Genomic DNA, 21558 nt, shown 5'->3' with positions numbered 1-21558 from the left:
TCTCCACTGAGTTCAGCAGCAAGGGACAGGAGGGAAGAGTGGCTCCCACACTGCTCAGCCCCTGAGCTCAGCTCCAGACAGCCCCACCAAGAGCTCCCGTGTGACACAGACAGAAGGAGTGTGACCACCACCCCCTCCCCCACCATCCACCCCAAGCCCAGGCATCTCCTCAGGCTGGAGTAGTTGAGGCCACATGGGAGCCATGGGGCTGCATCACATCCCATTGCCCTTGATGCCCCAGCCTGAACAAGCTGGCAGCCATGTACACCTGGGTCCACTAAGGACGTCCTGTGCCACAAGCTGGAGCAAGGCTCAGATTCCTGCCTCTGGAGCCAGATGCCTCGGCTGCTTGGGGGCCAGGTCCCACATCAGCACCTTGCAACACAGTGACTGTAGCACAGGGTTCAGCAGGGCTCCGAGGGGCAGCAGCTTTCTCTCCTGAAGCCCCACTGAGCAGCCAGCATACAGGCAGCAGAACTGCGACCCTGTCTCTCACTACCCCAAAGTAAAAATGGACCCAGATGGTGCTCTCCATTCTGGGCTGGGCAGTGCTCCTCCCTCCTGCATCTCTGTGCAAGCAGGAGCTACCCCATGACTGTCCACATGCCAGCCAGAGCACTGCGTGCCCCTCTCCCTCCAGGCAAAATATCAGGATGTTCCAGTCACACTTCAGGCAACTGCCTCCACAGACCCCACTCCTGGAGCCCTGCCAGCAAAAGTAAGAGCACCTGGGAGATAGCTGCACATGCTGCTGGCATGTGATCTTCCACGGATCAGCCTTGCCTTGCACAGGCATGTTGGGGTCCCCAGCACCACACACATCTTCCTGTTGTTATGGCTATGTCATGTGATTCTGACTCATCTGGCCAGTCCAAAGTGTCTTAGTGCATTGCTAAAGCTGCAGCACAGAACCTGGCTTGCAGTCGCATGCTTGAAGGTACCCGACTGAGTCACAGTCACTCAGCTGAGAGTGGCAGCCAGGGTCCCCTGCCTGCTCAGATGCCTATGAAGAGGGACCATTGCCACGATTAAGGCTAGCTGTGGAGAAAGCTCCAGGTCTGCCTGTGATGCCTTTGCCGTAATCTTGAGGCCAGCCCCAAGAGACCAGCACTGCGCATGATCTCCTTGTGTGCATAAACCACCCTGGTCCTGAACCAGACCAAGATGCCTCCCTGAGGAGCTGGAACTGGACCCCTTGCTTCTCCACAGCATTGAGCCCAAGGGCTGCAAAATGACTGTTAAAACAGACTGGTCCTGACATCAAAGTAGTCATGTTAGCCTAATGACCAAAGGGCTCGGAAGTACACGGCTGGCTGTGAAGGGCCTCTGCACCAGAGGTGCTTCCTGCACTGCATGCTGGCTCCCTGTGTACCTCTATTCCTTCATCCAACGTTTTGTGACCCAGTAGTAAAACGAAACCAGGTTAGTCAGGCAGGATCTGTCTGCTATGAACCCATGCTGATTGCCCCTTAGCATCACTTTACCCACTGGTCCCCCACAAATATGATCCTTAAAAATGGTGAGGTGACCCTGTCCAAGTTTGCTGACGAACCCATGGTGAGGTACCGCATCTCCTGGGGTACAGGCTCCCTTTGACATTCCAGCGCATTACCTCCCTGGCACAGCACAATCCATCCCATCACTGATGATGTGGATACACAACGTTCATTTCCTCATATGTGCTGCTTTGTAATAATGCTGATCTCTCTAACTCTCCCTCCTGAAGCCAACACCCTTGAGTAGAGAGCACGGGACCCCAGGGTTTGTGTAAACCATGCAGCCTTCTCCAAGAGCCCACCATTATCTAAGATTGTAGCCCAGTCCCAGTATCTCCTATCTACCCTCTCCTGGCCCCCATCTTCCCCTCCAGAGGACCAAAGGCTGCTTACCTACTGTCTTTCAGCACGTTTAAAATGTCATCTCGGAAGGTGTCCCGATTCTTCTCCAGAAAACCTCTCACGTCATACAAAACCTGCAACACAGGTCATATGGGTCAACTGGCACAGGACAACACAAGCAATTCAAGCCAGAGTGGACCCCCCGCCTCCCCTTTCCACAAGTGGCACCGTGCAGGAACACTCAGGGGACAACACCACTGCATGCCAATGCATGGGGCAACAGGGCAGGAAGTTCCCTGTACACCCAGGCCTGTTCCTAAGGCTTTGGGATCACTTGATAAGGTCAGAATCTCAGCAATAAAAGAACGTTTAGCCTTCCTGTGCCAAAGAAAACCTTGAACACACAAACCAAGGGCTGGGGCTGCAGTGATGCTCCCTGGGTCAGCAGACTGTCTGAAACAATAGTTCTGAGAGCTGTGGACTGCCCTGACCCATTCATCTCAGTGGATGCTAGTTCTGAAACCCAAAGCTCCCTGCAGGCAGCACTCCAGCAGAGCGCTCTGTGCCTGTCCCACCTGGGCTGGGCTGAAGTCCTGTTGCCAGTCCCCTGTTCCCTCTCTAGTCTTCTCTTCCCCTTTGGAAGAGACTCATGTCAGACAGCAATGGTTCAGGGCAATCCAACAGTCCAGGGCAGGGTCCCCCCGGACACACACTGGATGACTGAGCCCTTACCTGTCTCTCATACACAGGGCAACAAATCCCTTTCCAAACACCACGGATAGGCAAAATACAGCCCATGGGCTGGATCCAGCCCATCGAGGGATTTTATCCAGCCTACAGTGGGTCCCTTAGCCCCGTCTCTCCCAGGTGCAGGGGGCAGCCCAAGCTGTGGTGTGTACAGCCTCAACACAGGCAGGGCTGGGGTGGTGCAGCGGCCAGACTCCACTTCCCAGCAGCCCTGGCATAGTGGCTCCTTCCAGCCCCAGCTCCAGCCCCACTGCCCAGGCACCCTGGCTCATCTGTCCCACATCCACTGCTGGGGTCGCTGGACAGAGCAGGTGGACAGGGTCTCCATGGACCCAGGACCTGCACAGGCAGGGCACACTTGGCTGGGTGGATGAGGTGGGGCTGCAAGCAGGCAGGGAATGGTGTCTGGGAGTGGGGTGGGATGGCACGGCCAGAATCACTAGGCAGTGACAGCATGGGGCTGGGGCCGGGGCCAGGGTGAGGGGCAGAACCACTACGGAATTTTAGTGAGCTGTTCTGGGCCGGGGGCGAGGGGTACTGACCCAGCCTCTAACAACTTGCCAAAACTCCCTAAGTGGCCCACCAGCCCAAATAATTGCCCACCCCTGCCACACACACACGGACACCACCTCACAGGGAAGGTAATGCCTCTCCCAGAGGGGAACAGCACACAGTGTGAACCATGCACACTGCACGCCCCCTCGGACTGATGCCCAGAACCCTCAAAATGCTCCAACACACTGTTGTGCCTACACGGCATTAGGCCCAGAAAACAGCGAAAGGCACCATCAAGGGCAAGGGCATTAATCCTGGAAGCAATAAACAGCAACATACTGGGGGCAGAAAAACACTGCTCTGTTCTCTCACCCAGGTCATCTCAGGTCTGACCTCAGCAGGGTCCCTTGCAAGGTCAGAAACTCTCTCTGGGACTGCTCCAAAGTGAGCAGTTGAAGTCTACCATCACATCCTCTGCTGACAGGGACAGGCAAAGAGGGGGCAGCGGAGGAAGTGTTTGTCATACCTGTGGACTTTCCCAAAGCACAAGAGGAGCTGTACAGGGGAAGCCCCCACCCCCACAACATTAGAAACACATTCCAAATAAAAGAAAACAGAAATCAATCATAAAAGGAGTGAAGAGCTTCTTTAAAAGTAGCTCCTGTGCTCAAACACACACTGGGACAGTCGGACACAGTCTGGGTTCTGACCCACAAAATGAATCACAAGATGCAGCTCGAGTCACAGCAGCTCTGTCCTCAGGGCCTAGGGCAGGAGTGGGAGGTGGTGCAGAGCTCAGGAGTGACTCTAATGACACTGCTCTACACACACCAAGCTCCTGTGTGCAAGGGGCAGGTGCACATGCAGCACCATCCACGTAGACTCCAAGAAGCTCTGAGGAGAAGGGGAAGTTTGCTTTCCATCTTTACTTCTTGAGGAATTGAAAGAAAAATAGGCAGGAAAGCAGAGGTTGTAAGGCACTCAGAAACCAGGACATGCCTGAGTCGTACAGCTTCGACTCTGCTCTGCCTCGCAATTACTCAAGTGGCCTGGTGAGATGCTGTGAAAGCGAGGTCTGCAAGGCAGGACACACTCATGCCTGGCAAGTAGGCAGGAATGTGGCCCACATGGAGAAGGCAGGGAGGGTGCAGCCATGTTGCCACTGTGAAAGAGAATGGGAACTGCTGGGTGCAGAAGTGGGGGCTCAGGACCACAGGGTGGGGGCAGAGAGAGCAGCTAGATCACTAGTGTACCTGCGTACCTAGGACTAGCTCTGTGCATGGCCAGCAACTAGAGTTCAGTTAGGTCAAAGCTGCTGAGTCTTCTTGGTGAGTCTGAGGGCCTCAGCTGCCTTGTTAAGTGACTTTGGCCAGAAGCTAATCTAAACAGCTTCCAAGTCAATGCTCCTGACTAGCCACAACTCTGAACCCAGGCACAGAGCACTCGCTACCTCTCTACATCCCCACCCTCCAGGCAACCAAGTTCTCTCTGCCCTTCTTATTCCACACAACAAAAGAGACTTTCCCTCATGTCTTCCCAGCATGGGGACATCAGTGCCCACTCTGCTCTCAGCACTGGGGAGCCCTCAGCCCAGCACAACTGCTTGTGTCAGAGAGCTCAGATCCATGAAGGGATGCAACACAACAGCCTATTTGTCACATCTTCCCACAATCAAGAACATCAAAGAGGAAGTGAAGAGTCGTGGGAGGAAACCCTGGGACTGCAGACAACGCTTAGAACCAGCAGCAGGGCTCTGCGCACTCTCCGTACACACTTCCTAGGCACTAACTCATTAACTAACTCTCTCAGTCCCCCAGGATGGAGGTAGATCATGATCATTCTTCTATTTTATTGATCAGTGATTTGGATGGGGGAGTGAAAAGCTCACTGGCCAAGTTCGCGGACAACACCAAATTATGGGGCAGTGTGGTCTCGTCAGAAGATAGGTTTCATATACAAGCAGACTTGGACAGGCTTGAGAGTTGGGCAGACCGAAACCAGATTAAGTTGAACACTTCCAAGTGTAAGGTGCTCCATCTGGGGGCAAACAACCCTCAACATACATACAGGCTTGGAGGTAACAGCTTGACTTGCACCACGGCCGAAAGGTACTTAGGGGTAATGATTGACCATCACATGAATATGAGCCATCAGTGCAAGGCAGTGGCCAGCAGGGCAAATAACACACTGGCATGCACCAGCCGATGCATCCCTTGTAAAACTAAGGATACGATACTCCTGCCGTACTAAGCACTGGTGAGACCGCAGTTAGAGTACTGCATCCAGTTCAGGGTGCCACACTTCAATAAGGATGTAGAAAAACTTGAGAGGGTTCAGAGAAGAGCTGCCCGCATGATCAGGGACCTGCAAAGCAGCCATATGAGGAGAGCCTGAGGGACCTGGGCCTCTTCAGCCTAAAGAAGAGAAGGTTGAGAGGGGACTTCATAGCGGCTTACCACTACATCAGAAGAGTGCATCAAGAGCTCAGTGAACAACTGTTCACTAGGGCACCCCTGGGAAAGACCAGGAGTAATGGGTACAAACTCTGGGAAGGCCACTTCAGGCTTAATACCAGGAGAAGCTCATCCGCAGTCAGGGTGTCCAGACTGTGGAATAAACTCCCTCCAGAGGTGGTGCAGTCACCTACCCTGGAGGTTTTCAAGAGAAGACTGGACAGTCACCACACTGGGGTCACTTAACCCTAATTGTCTTCCTGCCTAGAGCTGGGGGGTTGGATCCAATGATCTGGAAGGTCCCTTCCAGCCCCTAACAATCTATGAATGAAAGAACAGTGTAAAGGAACAGGCACACAAAGGCCATAGGTAGATGGATCATGACTCTGAATAAACAACTGCTTGTGTTACATAGCAGCCACTGAGGCCTCAGCCCATCGGCACACTCATTCCTCCAGGCCATGCCGAAATCTGGAGGTGCCAGGCCCAGCAGTTTGCTTAGCTCAGGATTCAGGGGTACCTGACAGTGATGTAGACAGTTCTACCTACCTACTCCTCCCTCCTGGAGACTGCTCATGGATACACCACGCACACTTACCTCCCCAGCATAGTGTTTTATTCCAAATTGGTGATCTGTCACCCGAGGCTTCATGTAATAATGGTTACTCTGAAAAGAAGGAAAAGGCTTCTGATAACCTGCAGTCACAATGAACAGAACAGCTTTGCCTGGGCTGCTGTGGAAGTTGTTTGACTCCAAATCTGGGATGGATGGGGAACCCATCTACCCCACAGCTCTCAGATTTTAATGACAGAAGCACAAGCAGAGAATCACTTGTAATTTACAGCTTGTGATTGTACTATCAATACAGAAGAGCGGGAAGAAGGCACAGACAGAAACAGAAGACAGAGTAGTGTGCCCAGAAGAGGCTTACTGACTTACTGCATGCTGGCTGTGAAGTTTTTCCAGGAGGGTGCTGTCTGTACCCTTGGGGAATCGACTCTCCTCATTCACCAAAGCCAACAGTCCCAGTTTCTACAGCCAAACAAGAGACAGGCTTTTAAGCCAGCGAACATAGCAGAAAAATAGGACTCAGAACAGGGAAATCAAGGCTTGGGACTTCTTGAGCATCTATTGATAACATTTTAAAGAAGCAGGATATTGGCTGTGGTGGCTCCCCTGTTTTACCTGTGGCCGGTTAGGGCAACAGATCTATGTTGTCGCAGGGTCTAGGGTGAGGGTAGTCATATGTAGAGTTTAGATGATGGTTTGTCTAGGATGGTCTGGATAGGGATGATCCTGCCTCAGGCAGGGAGTGACCTTTGGAGCTCCCTTCCAGCCCCACTTCCCTATGACTCTATGGTTGTGGTATTGAGTGATGATTTGCAAACCGCACCTTACATAGCTCTACCCAGGAGAACACAACATCAACGGAGTCTCCCTATGCCTGAGAAATGGTGTTTGTGCCCAAAAGCTTGCAAAGACTTTTTTAGTAGGTCTAATAAAAGATATCACATCTACACAAAGAACCTTGTCTGCCTATGTCCTTAGACCAACATGGCTGCAAAAACAATCAAGCCAGAGAGGAACTTGCAGCCAATGCAGACTCAGCAGGTAGGATCTGTGCAGATGAAACCCCTCTGTACAGTCCAAATCCAAAAAGTAAAGGTTTACCAGGCCCTAAGGGGACTGCAGTCTTACCTAAGTCTAACCAAAACAATGAGCATAGGATTTGCGTTTTTAACCAGGAGCTCTCTGGGACACGGCAGGTGGCAGGGGAGGCGGACATATTTTTGGACAGGGACATATTTTTGACCTGTCCATGCTACACTCACAGAAAACCAGACAGCCACTGAAAGCCTGCCCCTGAGCAGACCTTAGGAACCAAATCAGCAACCTGGGCCAGGCACTGGTCAAATACAAGAAAAAATGTCTGTGTGGGGGAAGGAGAAAAGCTGCATTCGCTAATTCAGTCTCACTTATCAGGGCTTCTGGGACCTGAAAAATTCAAAAGAACTACCCACCTTCTCAATGAGATCCAAGCACTCTGCATTATCCATCCAGTCAATGGCTTCCCAGCTTATCCCCTCCCTGCCAAACAAGAAGAAAAAACAACCACTGAAAGGAGGAAGATACCACTGTCAAGGTTGGGATGCAGGAGAAAGAGGCAGAAGTGGGCAGCACCCCAAGGCACCCCAGGGCATTTGGGCGTAAGTGACACCACTTCCACATCCCTGGGGAAAGAGCAGAATGTATGAGGGGTTGCTAGCAGAGAGGATACTGCTTCCCTCCAACCATCTCAGGGCTTCCTATAGCACCTCTCACTGCAGCTTCTGTGCACCTTTCATGCCAAGCAGAAACTGACCACAGCAAAGTCTCTGGTGGATGTCATGGCGTGCCACCCTTGCCAGGTAAGAGAAAGCTCTCCCTTGACCTCACAGGAAATATGAGCTACAACTGAAAGGGCAGAGTGAAATCATCAGTTCACGATACAGGTTTGAGTTCTAGTTGCCTCCCATCCAGGCAAAAAGTAGGTCCAAAGCATCACTGCTCCACTGGCAAACTGCAGCTTGGGCACTGCCCCTGGACAGAAGCCAGTTATTTAGGAAGACTTTCTTCATGTCACATACAAACTTTACCCAGCTGCACAGTGGAGCTGAAGGAATTTGTCATCTCGATAGGAGCAGACTGATGGGACCAGCGATGCTGTTCCATTATTGGCGAAATTGTTCCACGAAGTTTTGAGAACAGTGTTGAGACAGAAGTTTTCACTGGTGCCTGTCTACTTATGTTCCTCTGCAAAAGACATGGGAACATAGGAGAGAAAAGAACTCGGAGAGGGAAATAGGCTGCTAGCTCCCCAAAGGTCAACAGAAAGAATTCAGTACACCCCTGAAGCCGATGGCTGGGGCTCCAACAGAGATTCTTTTAGTAAGTATGAAAGTTTTGAAGAGAAGATAGCTGTTGCTACAAGCTGTTTGACCTAAATGTTAGATTCCCAGGTTCAAAGCCATCTCCCATATGCCTCCAGACAACAGTTGGAAGCAACAAATATAGAAAATTCCCAAGAATCCACAGGACTGCCTATCACAAAGAAAGGAGAAAAGGGAATTGTATTCACTGGATAAGAAAAGAGTTAATTCAATTAGCTCATAATTTTTCAAATCTTTGCCTTAAGTAACAATAGCCCCAGCAGCGGCCAAGCACTTTTGAAAGGATGCCACTTGGGGCCCTGGAATTTCTTCTCAGAATGCCTTCAACTCCTGACCTTAAGAACATGTTGAATGTGCTGGACCAGGTCAAACCACTGATTGCTACCACCATACACTGCCCCTATTACCACACTACACTCGGCCTGTTGAGCAGTGCAATACAAAGGGAGCTACGTCCTGGCCCCAAGGGAGCTCTACCAACACCCTGCAGCTTGAGATATGATCACACTATCCTAATATACTTGCATGATTAATGACATTTCTGGTTATCTGGTCATTTCTACAATTCAGTCCCAGAAACTGCTCCTACCATCTGATATTTAGGAAGAAATCCCTTTTTGTAGAGATGAGAGTGTTCTTAAGATGAGTTTCCTGCACTGAATTGTCCTTGGGATGGGTGTATAAATAGCCTTGTATTTTGGCAATCTTCAGAACTTCATGAATTGTCTATTCAGCTGCCTACGATTCAGCCTCAGTAAAATCCCACTCAATTGCCTCATTCAGGAAAATAAATGCCTGCCTCCCTCCCTCTCTTGGAGCTATAGCAGAAGTATTTCCCCAGCAGCCCTCCCTGCAGCTCAAGGCTGGACAGGCTCAGGCACAGCAGTGAGGGGCAGCAATGCAAACCCCTGAAGGCAGACACTGCCGTGGAGTGCCCAACACTCCTAACCATAAACAAGCAATAACCTAGCCTAGCTCTTGCTGCTGGACCTTTCAGACTCGGTGACAAAAGCTTAACCACTTCCACGGAGGAGAAGTCTCCAGAGAAGGGAAAGTCAGAAACCGAGACTGACTTGGGAACTTCGTCTTGTCAGGTCGAGGCCTCATCAAAGCTACGACTGCAGCAGAGTCTAGTGATCACACTGCAACACCATTTCAGCCTGTTGTGCGAATAGAAGCTCAACCCTGGTATTCTTCTCACAGGTGGAGGAATAGGAGAGGATTTGGAGTTTTCAGATTTTAGTTTCTTCTTTGTTGTTATAGTGGATCTAGAAACAAGGCCCTAGATCCTGCACAGGCCATCATCACACAAGAGTGCTGGGAGCTGGGTCCGACTCTGTGCATAACAGTTTGAGGCAAAAAAGAATAAAAGAAGAAAGATGGGGTGGACAAGGTGGCACAAGGCATTCACAGTGACAGCTGTAACCAGACAAGACTTAATAGATCCAAAGCCTGGGCTGGGTTTGCCAGAGGTCACAACAGAAAGACTTGGCCAAAGTTCAGAAAGGCCTGGCCAAATTTCAGAGGAGCTCAGGTCAAGCATCAGGTGGCAGGAGAGATTTATCCCTTAGTCTTGAAATGAGGCAAAATTTCCTATTTCAGCTGATTTCATTTTGAGATTGCAGCCTCAGGCTTAACTTACAGATGGGAGACATTTTTTGCTGCAAAACAGGAGACCAGCTGGGACAAGCAGTGCAGGCCACAACAAAGCAGTCACGGCTAAGGCGCAATGAGGAGCCACCTGCCCTCCCATCCCAGCTAGGAGAACCTCCCTGCTGGTGGGCAGCACAAGGGAGGAAGGAAGGTGTCCTCAATTTTCCACCAGGAAACCCAGTCCCTCCCCTCACCTGTTGTACTCCAGCTGCTCCAGGGAGAAGATGTGCTTGTTGAAGTACTCCTGGAGCTTCTCATTTGCATAGTTAATGTTAAACTGCTCAAACCGATTCACCTGCAGGAGAGCAGAAATAAGTCTGGTAACACTTGCCCTCCCCTTCCCAGTCTATCAAAGATCACAGAATCATAGAAGTAGGGTCGGAAGGGACCTTGTAGATCTTCAAGTCCGACCCCCTGCCTGGGCGGGAGAAAAACTGGACTCAAATGAGTCCAGCCAGGTAGGTATCAAGCCTCTTCTTAAAGACCCCCAGGGTAGAAGCCAGCACCACTTCCCTTGGAAGTTGGTTCCAGCTCCTAGCCGCCCTGACTGTGAAGCAGTTCTTGCGGATGTCTAATCTAAACCCCCTCTCCAACAACTTCTGGCCATTATTCCTTGTTATGCGGGGGGGGGGGGGCGGCGCTAGGGGAAACAGTGTCTCTCCCAAACCCTTCTGGTCCCCCCCAGTGAGTTTATAGACGGTCACCAGGTCCCCCCTCAGCCTTCTCTTGTGAAGGCTGAACAGGTTTAGATCTTCCTACAAAGGCCATGTGGAAGGGAAAATGCACATGGAAAGATGAGCAGAGCCTGCCTAGGTTCTGAGGACAGAATTTAGACAGGTCCTAGTCCCTGGGGAAAGTGGAGATGTGTGGAAACATGTGATGTCACTGGGTCCTCTTTCCTGTGGATCACTGACTGCCACAGAACAGCTCCTCAGCATGCACCTGTAGTCTGTTACTGCCTGGAGTGCTAGGCAGTGGATACCCCACAAGACACAGCAAGGTACAGCGTGCATGAGGAGCCTGCGTGTACTGCCCGCACATGTCACTACAACCCATGTGCAAAGGGCTAACGTCACAAATAGAAGAGAATCACCTAGCATGCTAGCACACAGGAGGCCACATGCGGCCGAAGGGTAGTCCACCCCCTCATCCCTACCCCCAGGGGATCTGTGTTGGAAGAAAGTTTCTTAGCCTGCACTATATTACCCCATAGTGGGAATAAGCCTAGCAATTTCCTTCCAATGTCCAGTAAATCTTCATGTTAAAAAATGTACTCCAAGAAAGGTAAAATACTGACCTGGAAGTTCTCAAAGCCAAAGATGTCCAGGATGCCCACAGACTTGAAGTTTTCCTTGCCTTTGATCTTTGTATTAATCTTGCCAATGAGCCATGAAAAGCACTGGGAATACAGTGCCATAGAGAGAGAATCCCTGGAGTCAGCTGCCTGCAAGCACAGAGGGAGGAAAGGAAGGGGGAGCTTAGTCACATACAAGGGCTGAAGGGGCACAAAGAGGTTGCCACTGCCCCCAGCTGGAGCGTCTCTCTGGTACCAGGGGTGCCCTCGCCATCCTACAGGGTCCTTGCACTTGGCAGCTAGGCACAGTGCACTGAATGTATGGCTGACCCCTGTGGGGCATACATCATAATGCCTAGGGATGCTCAGGCTTCAGCAGAATGCCCAGCACAACCCTCCAGGAGTGACCTCGAGAGGCATAAGTGAATGGACAATGACTGGCAGCTGGGGGTGGCTGCCAAGGGTAATCAAGCCAGGGAAAGACTCCATTGCTCACAGTGGCTTTGACAGTCACTTGGTGAGACTCCTGCATCAGGGGCTTTGAGCAAGAGAGGAGGCAGCTGGCAGCTGAGCGCTGACGCCTAACCCAAGGCCTCCTCTGGAGTGACTGTGGTTGGACTCTGTCAAGTGTTATCAGGAGCTGGGTATTACCGAACATATGTCAGGCTCCCTTTGTTTGGATGGTCAGTGAGTGCTATCAGGATGCCACCCTAATGACCTCACAGGTATAATGAAAGGACCGCAGGCTTTGGCTCTTAGTAACAAAAGCTTAGCCCAGCCTATTGTTTACAAACAAGCCTACACATTAGCATCCATGCTCAGATGATACAAGATGCTACCCGGGTTACTGGCATACATGCCACTGGCGTGAAACTGCCCACAACTTGGTACAAGGTATTCAGGGTCCCAGGCTCCTTTTACGCATCCATCAGAACAACTTCACATCCCCATCCTAGATCTTAACAATTACTAAAACACCTTTAGGTGGCATCATCTGTATCCAGCTCTCACCACACAGCATGACCTTCCTCCCAGCTAAGGGAACCCATTTACCAAGCCACTCTCCTGCCTCTTTTGCTGTCCTGTACTGGGCTTTATCCACCACCATCCATTCCTTCCCCTCCTAAGGTGCCAACATTTCTAACTTTTTCAGAACTGCCATTGAAGCCATGTAAACACCCTCCTCTATGCATTCTGTGGAGTCTGGCACCTGTGAGGCAGCTGGCTCAGGTGAGGGGAGACTGCCTTACACACCCTCTCTTGGTCTCTACCAGCTTCAGACCCCTCCTAGGACCCAGGCTGGCCCACCTTGAGATTCAGCAGTAATACAAGGGCACAGTAACTCTGTGAGCCCTCCCCTCTACACAGAGGATCCATCTCAGTGAAGGCAGACGCCCCCTCTAAACAATCCCTGGCAGTGACTCATGGGCAAGCATGAGAGAGAGAGACAGCTCTCCTGACTGAACAGTTACACAACGTCCCTGCCTCATCTTCCAGGAATGGGCCCTCCCTGCCTGGCAGTAACCGCACACACTGCATCTCCCACAGCATGGGTCCATACGGACTCTCAATGGCTCTTTTCATCCTCCCTACCCTGCCTGCCACTGCCCAGCTCCCTCCATTCAGCACTGCAAAATGTCATGGCTCGGGATGGCAATGAGCCTGTTGCACAATGAGGACCTCTGGGCAGCCCCTTATCCCTGTGCCAAGGACAGCAGGGAACAGCTGAACATGGTTCTGGGAAGCCAGAGAAGGAAAAGACCTCTGCAGTTTATGCCTATGTCAGTGCAGGGGGCTCTAAAGACATGTTGTGGCCACCGTGGTGATGAGAGAAAATACAGCAGTTTTCTGTCTGCTTGGCCAGTCACTGCTCCATGGTCAGGGAGGCATCAGACACCAGCGGGAAGAAAGACAGCAGCTTTTGCCGAGGGAAAGCTCTGTACCAGTAGTCAACGCCTGTGCCCCAGTTCGCAAGTCTGCACACTGCTGAAGTGTCACGGGTGCCCTCAGCCATTCAGTCATCCTCCCATAGGGCATGGGGAGGGGAGGGAAGGCTACAGCTTGCTCAGGAAGGGCAGGCTGAGAAAAAAAGAAAGAGCTGTAGCATTTTGTGTCAAGAATGTCTTTACTTGCTCTGAAATCCAGGGAGAGGTGAGAGGCAAGTTTGCTGAACATCTCTGGCTGCAGATAAATGGGGCCTTACCCAAATACCTCTAGAAAAAACAGTTCACCAGGACATCGGCATCAAGTGCTTGGAAAGCATCAAGAACAACTTTCTTTCCAGACAGCGGAGGAGGTGGTTGGAGGCAGCTATTTCAGCCTTGATTCTGACTAAGAGGTAGGATGGGTTGGGCATCTGCTGGTGGGAGGTAACTTGGGTGACTGTGAACACAGAACAAAAGACCCTACTATAGTAAGGAAAGGAAGCAGCGAGAGCAGCAGCACAGGAATGATAGGACTTCAAACAGCAGCTTCAGAGGCTTGGGGAGTTTGTAGGCAGGGTCTCCTGGAGAGAAGCCTGATGGGAGGAGGAGTGGGAGGGTAGGCAGCTGCTGACAGCGAGCCCAGCACAGGGACAACAGTAAGCTCTTCTGAGGCAGGGAAAAGACAGGGAGCAGAGAGGGAGACAAACACGACTTCAGCTTCAAGAAAGCTCTTCCATAGCCTGAAAACCAAAAAGAATTGTACAGAAAGTAGACACACGGCTAACGACGGGCAGGGAGCAGCAGCACAAGCAGGCAGGGAGCAAACCAGAAAGGCGGAGGTGCAACATGAGGTACAACTAGCAAGTGACATAAAAGACAACAGCCAGTTCAGAAATACGTTAGAAATAAAATGGAGAGAAAGGAAAATACAGACACATTAGCAGGAAAGGACAGCAAATAAAAGATAACATGGAGAAGGCTCAATATTCAATAGTTTTTTTTTCACAAAAAGGTTAAATGTGATTATATGTTCAGTAACTAACTCCCTCTCTCTGCTCATACTTCCAATGGAATTAATTTTAACAAAAGGACAGGACATGGGACAGGACAGGAAAAGAAAGGTTAAAGAATATGGAAATAAATTTGGTGTACTCAAGTTGGCAGGGCCTGATGAAATTCATTGAGAGCACTTACAAACCAGCAAAAGTAATTTTTGAACCAGTGGGAATCAGTTTACGTGACTTAGTGGATCTCTTCCAACCCTATATTTCTGCGATCAGCGCTTATGTTTGGGAACTCCTGGAGAATGGCAGCAAGACCAGAGGACTGAAGGAAAAATAAAATATCTGTCTTTTTCCTCTTTGTAAAGGAGGACCCAGGGAGCTACAAACCTGTCAGCCTAACAAATGATTAAACATTCAATTGGTGAGCACCTAGAGAATAGGGTAATAAGAAAGAGCCACCATGCATTTGTCAAAAAACCCCAAACAAACAAACTTGTGTCAAATTATTCTAATCTCCTTTGACAAGGTACCTGCCTTGCGAATAAGGAAAAAATAGTATTTGTGATGTATATTGACTTCAGTGAAGTCTGACACTGTCCCACATGATACTTTCATAAGCAAATTAGGGAAACATGATCTAAATGAAATCACCAAAAGGACAGACATACAACTGGACTGAAAACCTGCAGTCAGAGAAATTGGTAATGGTTTGCTCTTAAACTGGAAGAGTGTTTCAAGAGGGGTTCTGCAGAGTCTGTCTAGGGCCTGCTTCTAGCCAATACTTTCGTTAACATCTGGATGCTACAACAGAGGCTACAGTTATAAAATCTGCAGATGACACCAAGCTGGAAAGGTTGCAGACACTTTGGAGGACAGCATTAGAATTCAAAATTACCTGATAAATTGAAGAAACAGTCCAAATCAACCAGATGAAATTTAGTAAAGACAAGTGCACAGTGCTCCATTTAGGAAGAAGAAACCAAATGCACAAATATGAAGTGGGGAACAGCCGGCTAAGTAACAATGTCAGGAAAGTTCTGAGGTTACAGCAGACCACAAACTGAATGTAAGTGAGCAACTTAATGTTTCAGACAAAGGCAAGTCTCGTTCTGGAATGCATTAACAGGAGTGTAGTATGTAAGACAAGGGAGGAAACTATTCCACTCTACTCACAACTGATGAGGTGTCATGTGGAGCAGAGCACTATGTCTAGTTTTCCTCAGCATATTTTAAGAAAGGTATGAACAATTTGGAGAGTCCAGGACAGCAGGACGAATAAGAGATTTAAAAGCATAACCTTTAAGGAACGGCTGAAGAACTATGAAACTATGAAGAATTGGTTTTAATGTAGAAAAGAGAAGACTGAAGGCAAACATAACAGTTTTCCAATACATATCTCAAAGTAAAGGAAAGACAGAGAAGGTAAAAGACCTGGTTGGCTAAACAATAAGCTTTTGAATGTACAATGAAAAAGGGAATTTTACAAAAAGTGGAAAGTTGGGCATATTAATAAGAACAAACAAAATGTTACAGCCTCTGATGAAGTGAGTTCAGGCTCATAAAAGTTTAAGCATCTCTGATTTAGTTAGTCTATATGGTGCATCTCTACCCTGCCTTCTCCCTGACTTCGGATCATCGCAGCTACCTACTCCTCTCTGTAAGGCTACAAACAGACATCCCATCCGTCCTGGGAGAAACCACTTTATTCTGGGCCAAAGTGCAGTTGTCCAGATACCCATGTCCTTGTCCAGGAACAAACCCTAAAATGGTTCAAAGTATAAAAAGTGCTTATGTTTTGTCCTGGGGCACTGAAAAGGGCATCTGAACAGTTGTCCTGGGATTGCATCATTGAATCAATGGCAGAAAAGCAGCAGTGCATTCAGCTGCTTGCTAAACTCTGATTGGAAAGATGATGCGTGTATGCACCAATCCCGGACTGTTCTGTTCTGGGACAAACACAGGCACAACTTGTCCCAGGACAAATGCAATTTCTGTTTCTAGACTAACAGTATAGGCTGAACAGGTGATAAACAAAATCAGGACGACCAAGACAAACTAAGATATGGATAGCAAGGAACACAGAAGGCAGCTAAAAATATATTATGTACGATAAGAAGATCAAGTAAAGTGAAAGTCCACTACTGATGGGGGAGGGAAAGGTGATAATGTACAAAGTAGTGAAAACTGAAGTGTTTAGTGCCTCTTGTACTTCAGTTTTCACAAAAAGAGCTGTTGTCAGATGACAAGTACAGCTAACAGCAAAGATGGGAGGGTAGATACACAGTCTAGAGTAGAAGAAGAACAGGTTAGAGATTACTTAGATAAGCTGGAGGTTTTCAGGTCTGCAAGGTAAGATTCTCCTGAAAGTACTCAAGGAACTGGCTGAGGTAATTGCACAGCCATTGGCTATTATTTTGGAAAACTCATGGAGGTTATTAAGGTCCTTGAAGCCAGGGAAAGGGTAAACATAAGACCTACCCTTAACAAAAGGAAAAAGGAAGATGCAGAGAATTACATGCATGCAGCATGCAGCCCATGGCCACACAAGCTGGGCAGCCCTCACCAGGGGCAATATGTAGGGGATGTACACAGGGGCATGTGCACCCACTGAGCATGGCGGTGCACCCCCTACAAAAAGGTGGTGCCTGAGAGCAGTCACCGCTCGCCACCACCAGTGTCTGTGGGTGGTCTGCAATCCCTGCTGGCCGCTGCCACCACTGCTGGCAGCGTCTGCAGAGGGTCGCCAACCCATGGTAGGCACTCGCCACCCTCTCCTTCCCCCCCATCGCTGACAGCGTCTGCAGGAGCTACCCCGCCTACTGCCGCTGTGCCCCTCCAGCTGCTGGGGGCACACACCATTCATGGCCCTCACCTGGAGGATGGAAATGAGCAAAGCCTTTGAAAATGTGCAGAGAACACCTAGCCAGATGGAGTAACAGACATGGAGAGGTCTGGAAAACACTACACCTGAGGAAAGGTGGGAAGAATGGGGATGACTACCAGGAGTTCACAGAAGAGAGGATGGAGGGGGGATTTGATAGCAGTCTCATAACGTTGCTGTAGCCATTGCCTTCTTTCCTATTGCATTTACTGCCCTCTTTCCCCTTTCTAAGCAGCAGTTTTCATTTACAAATAGCAGTTAAACAAAAGTAACTTTTTCACCTGGTGTTTAGCTTGGGCCATATCTGCTTCTTTCCTAGACCTAAGGAAAGGCATTCTGTGCCTGAAAGCTTGTCTAACATCTCTCCCCACTACAGAGTTGATCCAATAAAAGATATTACCAAGCAAATCTTGCTTCTCGGAGGATCTGATAATAGTCTGCTAAAACAGCAAGGGCTGTTAGAATAAGGAGGGTGATCAATTGTTCTCTGTGTCCACAGGGGACGGAACAAGCAGTAATGGGCTTAAATTGCAACAGGGGAGATTTTGGCTAGGCATTAGGAGGAGCTTTCTTACTTAGAAGGGCAGTTCAGCTCTTGCAGAGACTACTAGAGACACTGGAATCTCCATTATTAAGGTTAAGTGCAGATAAGAAAAGCCCCTGTCTAGGGTGTTCCTGCCTCAAGCATGAGGTTGGACTAGATGACCTGCCAAAGACCTGTTTTTTTCCACCCCAACATTTCTATTGCAGGTGTTGACTTTGTTGTAATGTGCTTCTCCTTCATTGGTAATACTGCTCTGCATTACTGGCCAGTAACACTGTCTATTGTGTAGATGTTTATCCTCAAAAAAAATGTTAAAAAGGCACTCGTGCATCTGGGACAAGCCACTGTACTGCAGGTGGCCAGAAATACTGTGACCTGTTAACATTAATGCACCCTGCAATATTTTGGGCCACAGCTAAACTTTCAGAGATACAGACAGCATCACAGCTTGAGTAGAGGCCTGTGATTCTGAGATGACACTTCTATTACCGACCCAGTTCATGAAGAGTTACACCTGCTTATTCCGATTTGCAGGGGACTGTGCAACAGGGAACTTAGTGCTCCTTTAGTTTAAGAGGAGAAAGGCTGCAGACAGGGCTCAGGTGGCACTCAAGGGAAGACACCTGACCGGAAGGGGGTCAGGGTTAGAGACTACATAAGCCCAGGGCCTGAGCTGGTGCAGGCAGTCTGATCCTGGAGGCTATGCAAGGAAGAGCTCCTGAGCAAGAGGGCTGCAGAGGAGCTTCTGACACACCAGGGATACACCTGAGCCCAGGAGCAAGGCAGGCAAGTAGAATACTGTGGACTTGCCTGGAAAACACCTGTGGGTTGGGATTGGGACTCGTGGGGGAGGCTGGAGGTCTCAGCAAGCCAGGGAACAGGGCAGTAAGGATAACAGGCCTGGAAGCAGGGTAGAGGAAGGACTAGAGATGGGTCTAGAGAGCTCAGCACCCAGAGAGGCAGGGCTAGAGAGCCCATTGAACTGATTGAGCCAGGAGCAGGGCATGAACTGACTGGTAACCACTGCGAGGTTTGGGCGTGGCTAAAAGGAAGATGAAGAGGCCACGAATTTAGCCCCTAAGGCGATGAGCAAGTAGATGAGATCTCGCTCAGGGATCTCTGGGGTGCCTCCCATTTCTAAATGCATATTAACATCAAGACATGACAGGACAGCAGAGGGAGGTGGGCCCAAGACCACGGTGGGCCAAAGGCTAAGGGGCCACCCCAGGCCAGTCCTTTGTTGCACTGTCCTGAGGGGCAGCCCCAGCACTGCACTGACCACGTTGAAACTGGAGAGAGACATCCCTGGCCTGCCTACCCAGAGCCAAGTGCAGAGTTCCCAAATGCCTGCATCTCTCTCCCCACTAGCTGTTATGCTTGCCTTACCCAGCCAGAAGCAGGCAACCTCCAAGATTCCACTCATGGCGCCAGCCCCTCCATGTTGTGCCCAAGCCCAGCTCCATACTGACAGTGCTCAAGGTCTGTGCAGTGCCGACTTAGGGGCATATGTCCCCTCCTTCCTCTTCCCTACTTAGTTTTACTTAAAACTTTGCTTGTCTACAATCCCTTAAACTCCTCAATTCTTTGTTCTGTAGCGAGAGACACCCAGAAACCAAGAACACAGAGTCCCAGCAAACAGCCACTTCTCAGTTCCCTGGGGCCACTCAAGTCTCTCACTGAACATACACAAATGCTGCCACCTTTGGGTAAGAAAGCAGCGCCAGTTTAGGGCACACACTACAAGGCCCAGAGAGCTAGCGCACAGATGTCCACTGAGAGGGAGCAGGCACCCACACTATCCACAGGGAGCTGGGCAGGTTCTTGCTTCATGGCAAGAAGGGAACAGATAGTGACACCTTGAACACCAAGAGCTGGGAGCAGGAACCTGCACACCATGCAAAGGCTTGTCTCCACCTGGCAGCAGCACTGATGACTTCAAGTACATCTGGTTTACCCATACCCACAGAAATGGTCCAAACCTGCAGGCTCACCAGACAAGCCATACTGAAGCTCTGGGTCTCGGGCAAGCTTGAGAGCAGCTGCTGGGGATGAGCTGGGAGAAGCCTCACCAGTGCACTGCCAGGTCTAGGTAGGTATTTGTGTGCATCAGTGCCAGCACTGCCTGCCACAGTGGGACAGACAATCCCAAAGAGCACAAGGCAGTTAGTGGCACCACAGTGAGTCAGAAGGGCATTCTCATTTGCCAAACCTGGGGAGCTGGGATCAGACATCCACATACTGCCCACAGGGAACCAGGCACTCACCTGCTCCACAGTGAGAGGAGAGCTGATCTCTTCTCCTCGGAGAATCATGGATCTCTGCGTCAGCACCTCAGATAGCTGGAAGGCATCTAGGCCCAGGAGGTCACTGGCAATGTTCAGTACTAAGAGGGAAGAACAGGGGCATCGTCACCCACGTGAACCCAGTGACAACGGACTCGTGGTTTCATCACTCGTGAAAAGCCCCGTCTCAGGCTCAGTTTAGGGCCAATACACAGCACACAGATGAAGCTTGAAGCACAGGCAGGCAGAGACTGTTCTCTGGTCAGACTAACAGGAGATGCAGCAAATTGACAGAATTCCAGAGCCCATCCAAAGCAGACTCAGCACCTGTGCTGTGCAAGCGTCTCACATATAATGTAATGCAACCTCCCTGCTGGGCAGAGGGAGCAGTGCCCAGCGTTCAGGCCCCATTCACTCAGACACAGTAATCTCCTGCTAAAGGTGCAGAAGGGCAGCACAAGGGTGGTAAGGTAAGGTTTGGGCCCAGGCAGCACTGGAGGAAGATGCTACTAGGTAATTCCTAACCAGCAGCACATGGGAGTACTAAGAGCTATCAGAGTACTAAGGGCAAGATATTTACTTCTAAGATAGAGCCTGATAAATATGAAAGGTGCTGTATGACAGGGGACCAGCAACATCTGGGGACTACATTCAACAACCCAGTAAGTCCCTTCTAGTCCCGCTTTCCCAGTAATATGATGATTTATGTCAGTAGCAAATGGGGACCCCAGGCAGGACTTGCTGGTCTGTACACAGCACATGCACAGGTGGTCATTCCCCCAAAGAGTTTATATTCTAGTTTGAGACCAGATGCCAGTGAGTACAGGCAAGAGTGTAACAAGACCCAGAGGGAAAAGCACTGAAGAAGGATGACTGTAGCAAGAATGAGATCATTTGTTAGAGAGGCCAACAATATGTGCAGCTGGAGGGTGTGGCAGGAAGACACCGTTGTTTCTCCCCAAAAATCTCTGCTCGGTGACAACTTGATTAGGATGGGCCCAGCAGAGGAGACACCCCTTTACCCTATCTCTTTAGGTAACCTGAGCTGGATACAGTCCTGAGGGAGAGGGGAAACCTGCTCCCTCTGCCTATGTGACTGGTATCGGCTACCTGGGTGAGGGGCATCTACCTGGTGTGCTAGAGTCTGCCCAGCAACTAGTGATGTATTTCAAATTGGTTGGCCGACAGCCAACAGGTGCTGGCCTCCATTGGACCAGGTGAACGAGGTCACAGGGGCTATATAAGTCAAGACTGCCCAGGAGGAGGGGGCAGCAGCCATGCGGGGGACTCAGAGGAGCTTTACCATCTGAAACTGGCTCTCTCCCCCATAGCTCATGAGTGGGGAACGGCCTGCCTCCAGAGGGAATCTCCAGCAGCCTTGGGATGATGCTTGTGAGTGAGCTGCTCAAGATCTGGTTAGAGATCTAGCTGGCAGTAACTCAGATGCGTGACCAAAGGCTACCTCAGCCAGACTGGTTTGCTCTATGGGATTTCTATGATATTGCTCTATC

The 21558-nt window shown here is 50.0% G+C and overlaps 1 protein-coding gene across 1 annotated transcript in view; it reads right to left on the bottom strand.

The window, feature by feature from the left end:
* The window catches only part of LOC109301498 (unconventional myosin-X-like), a 173254-nt gene that overhangs the window by 112294 nt on the left and 39402 nt on the right, over positions 1 to 21558 (bottom strand). The window contains exons 10-16 of the mRNA XM_019522687.1: positions 20030 to 20148; positions 11415 to 11561; positions 10312 to 10412; positions 7556 to 7622; positions 6474 to 6566; positions 6132 to 6200; positions 1890 to 1972 (exon numbers count right to left, since the gene is read on the bottom strand). Of these exons, the coding sequence (XP_019378232.1) occupies positions 1890 to 1972; positions 6132 to 6200; positions 6474 to 6566; positions 7556 to 7622; positions 10312 to 10412; positions 11415 to 11561; positions 20030 to 20148 (679 nt within the window). The remainder of the gene's footprint in view (positions 1 to 1889; positions 1973 to 6131; positions 6201 to 6473; positions 6567 to 7555; positions 7623 to 10311; positions 10413 to 11414; positions 11562 to 20029; positions 20149 to 21558) is intronic.

The sequence above is a fragment of the Gavialis gangeticus genome, unplaced genomic scaffold (genome assembly GCF_001723915.1).
Source record: "Gavialis gangeticus isolate Ggan-Ray unplaced genomic scaffold, GavGan_comp1, whole genome shotgun sequence".
Taxonomy (NCBI): Eukaryota; Metazoa; Chordata; order Crocodylia; family Gavialidae; genus Gavialis; species Gavialis gangeticus.
This window is presented reverse-complemented; position numbering and strand designations above follow the sequence as displayed.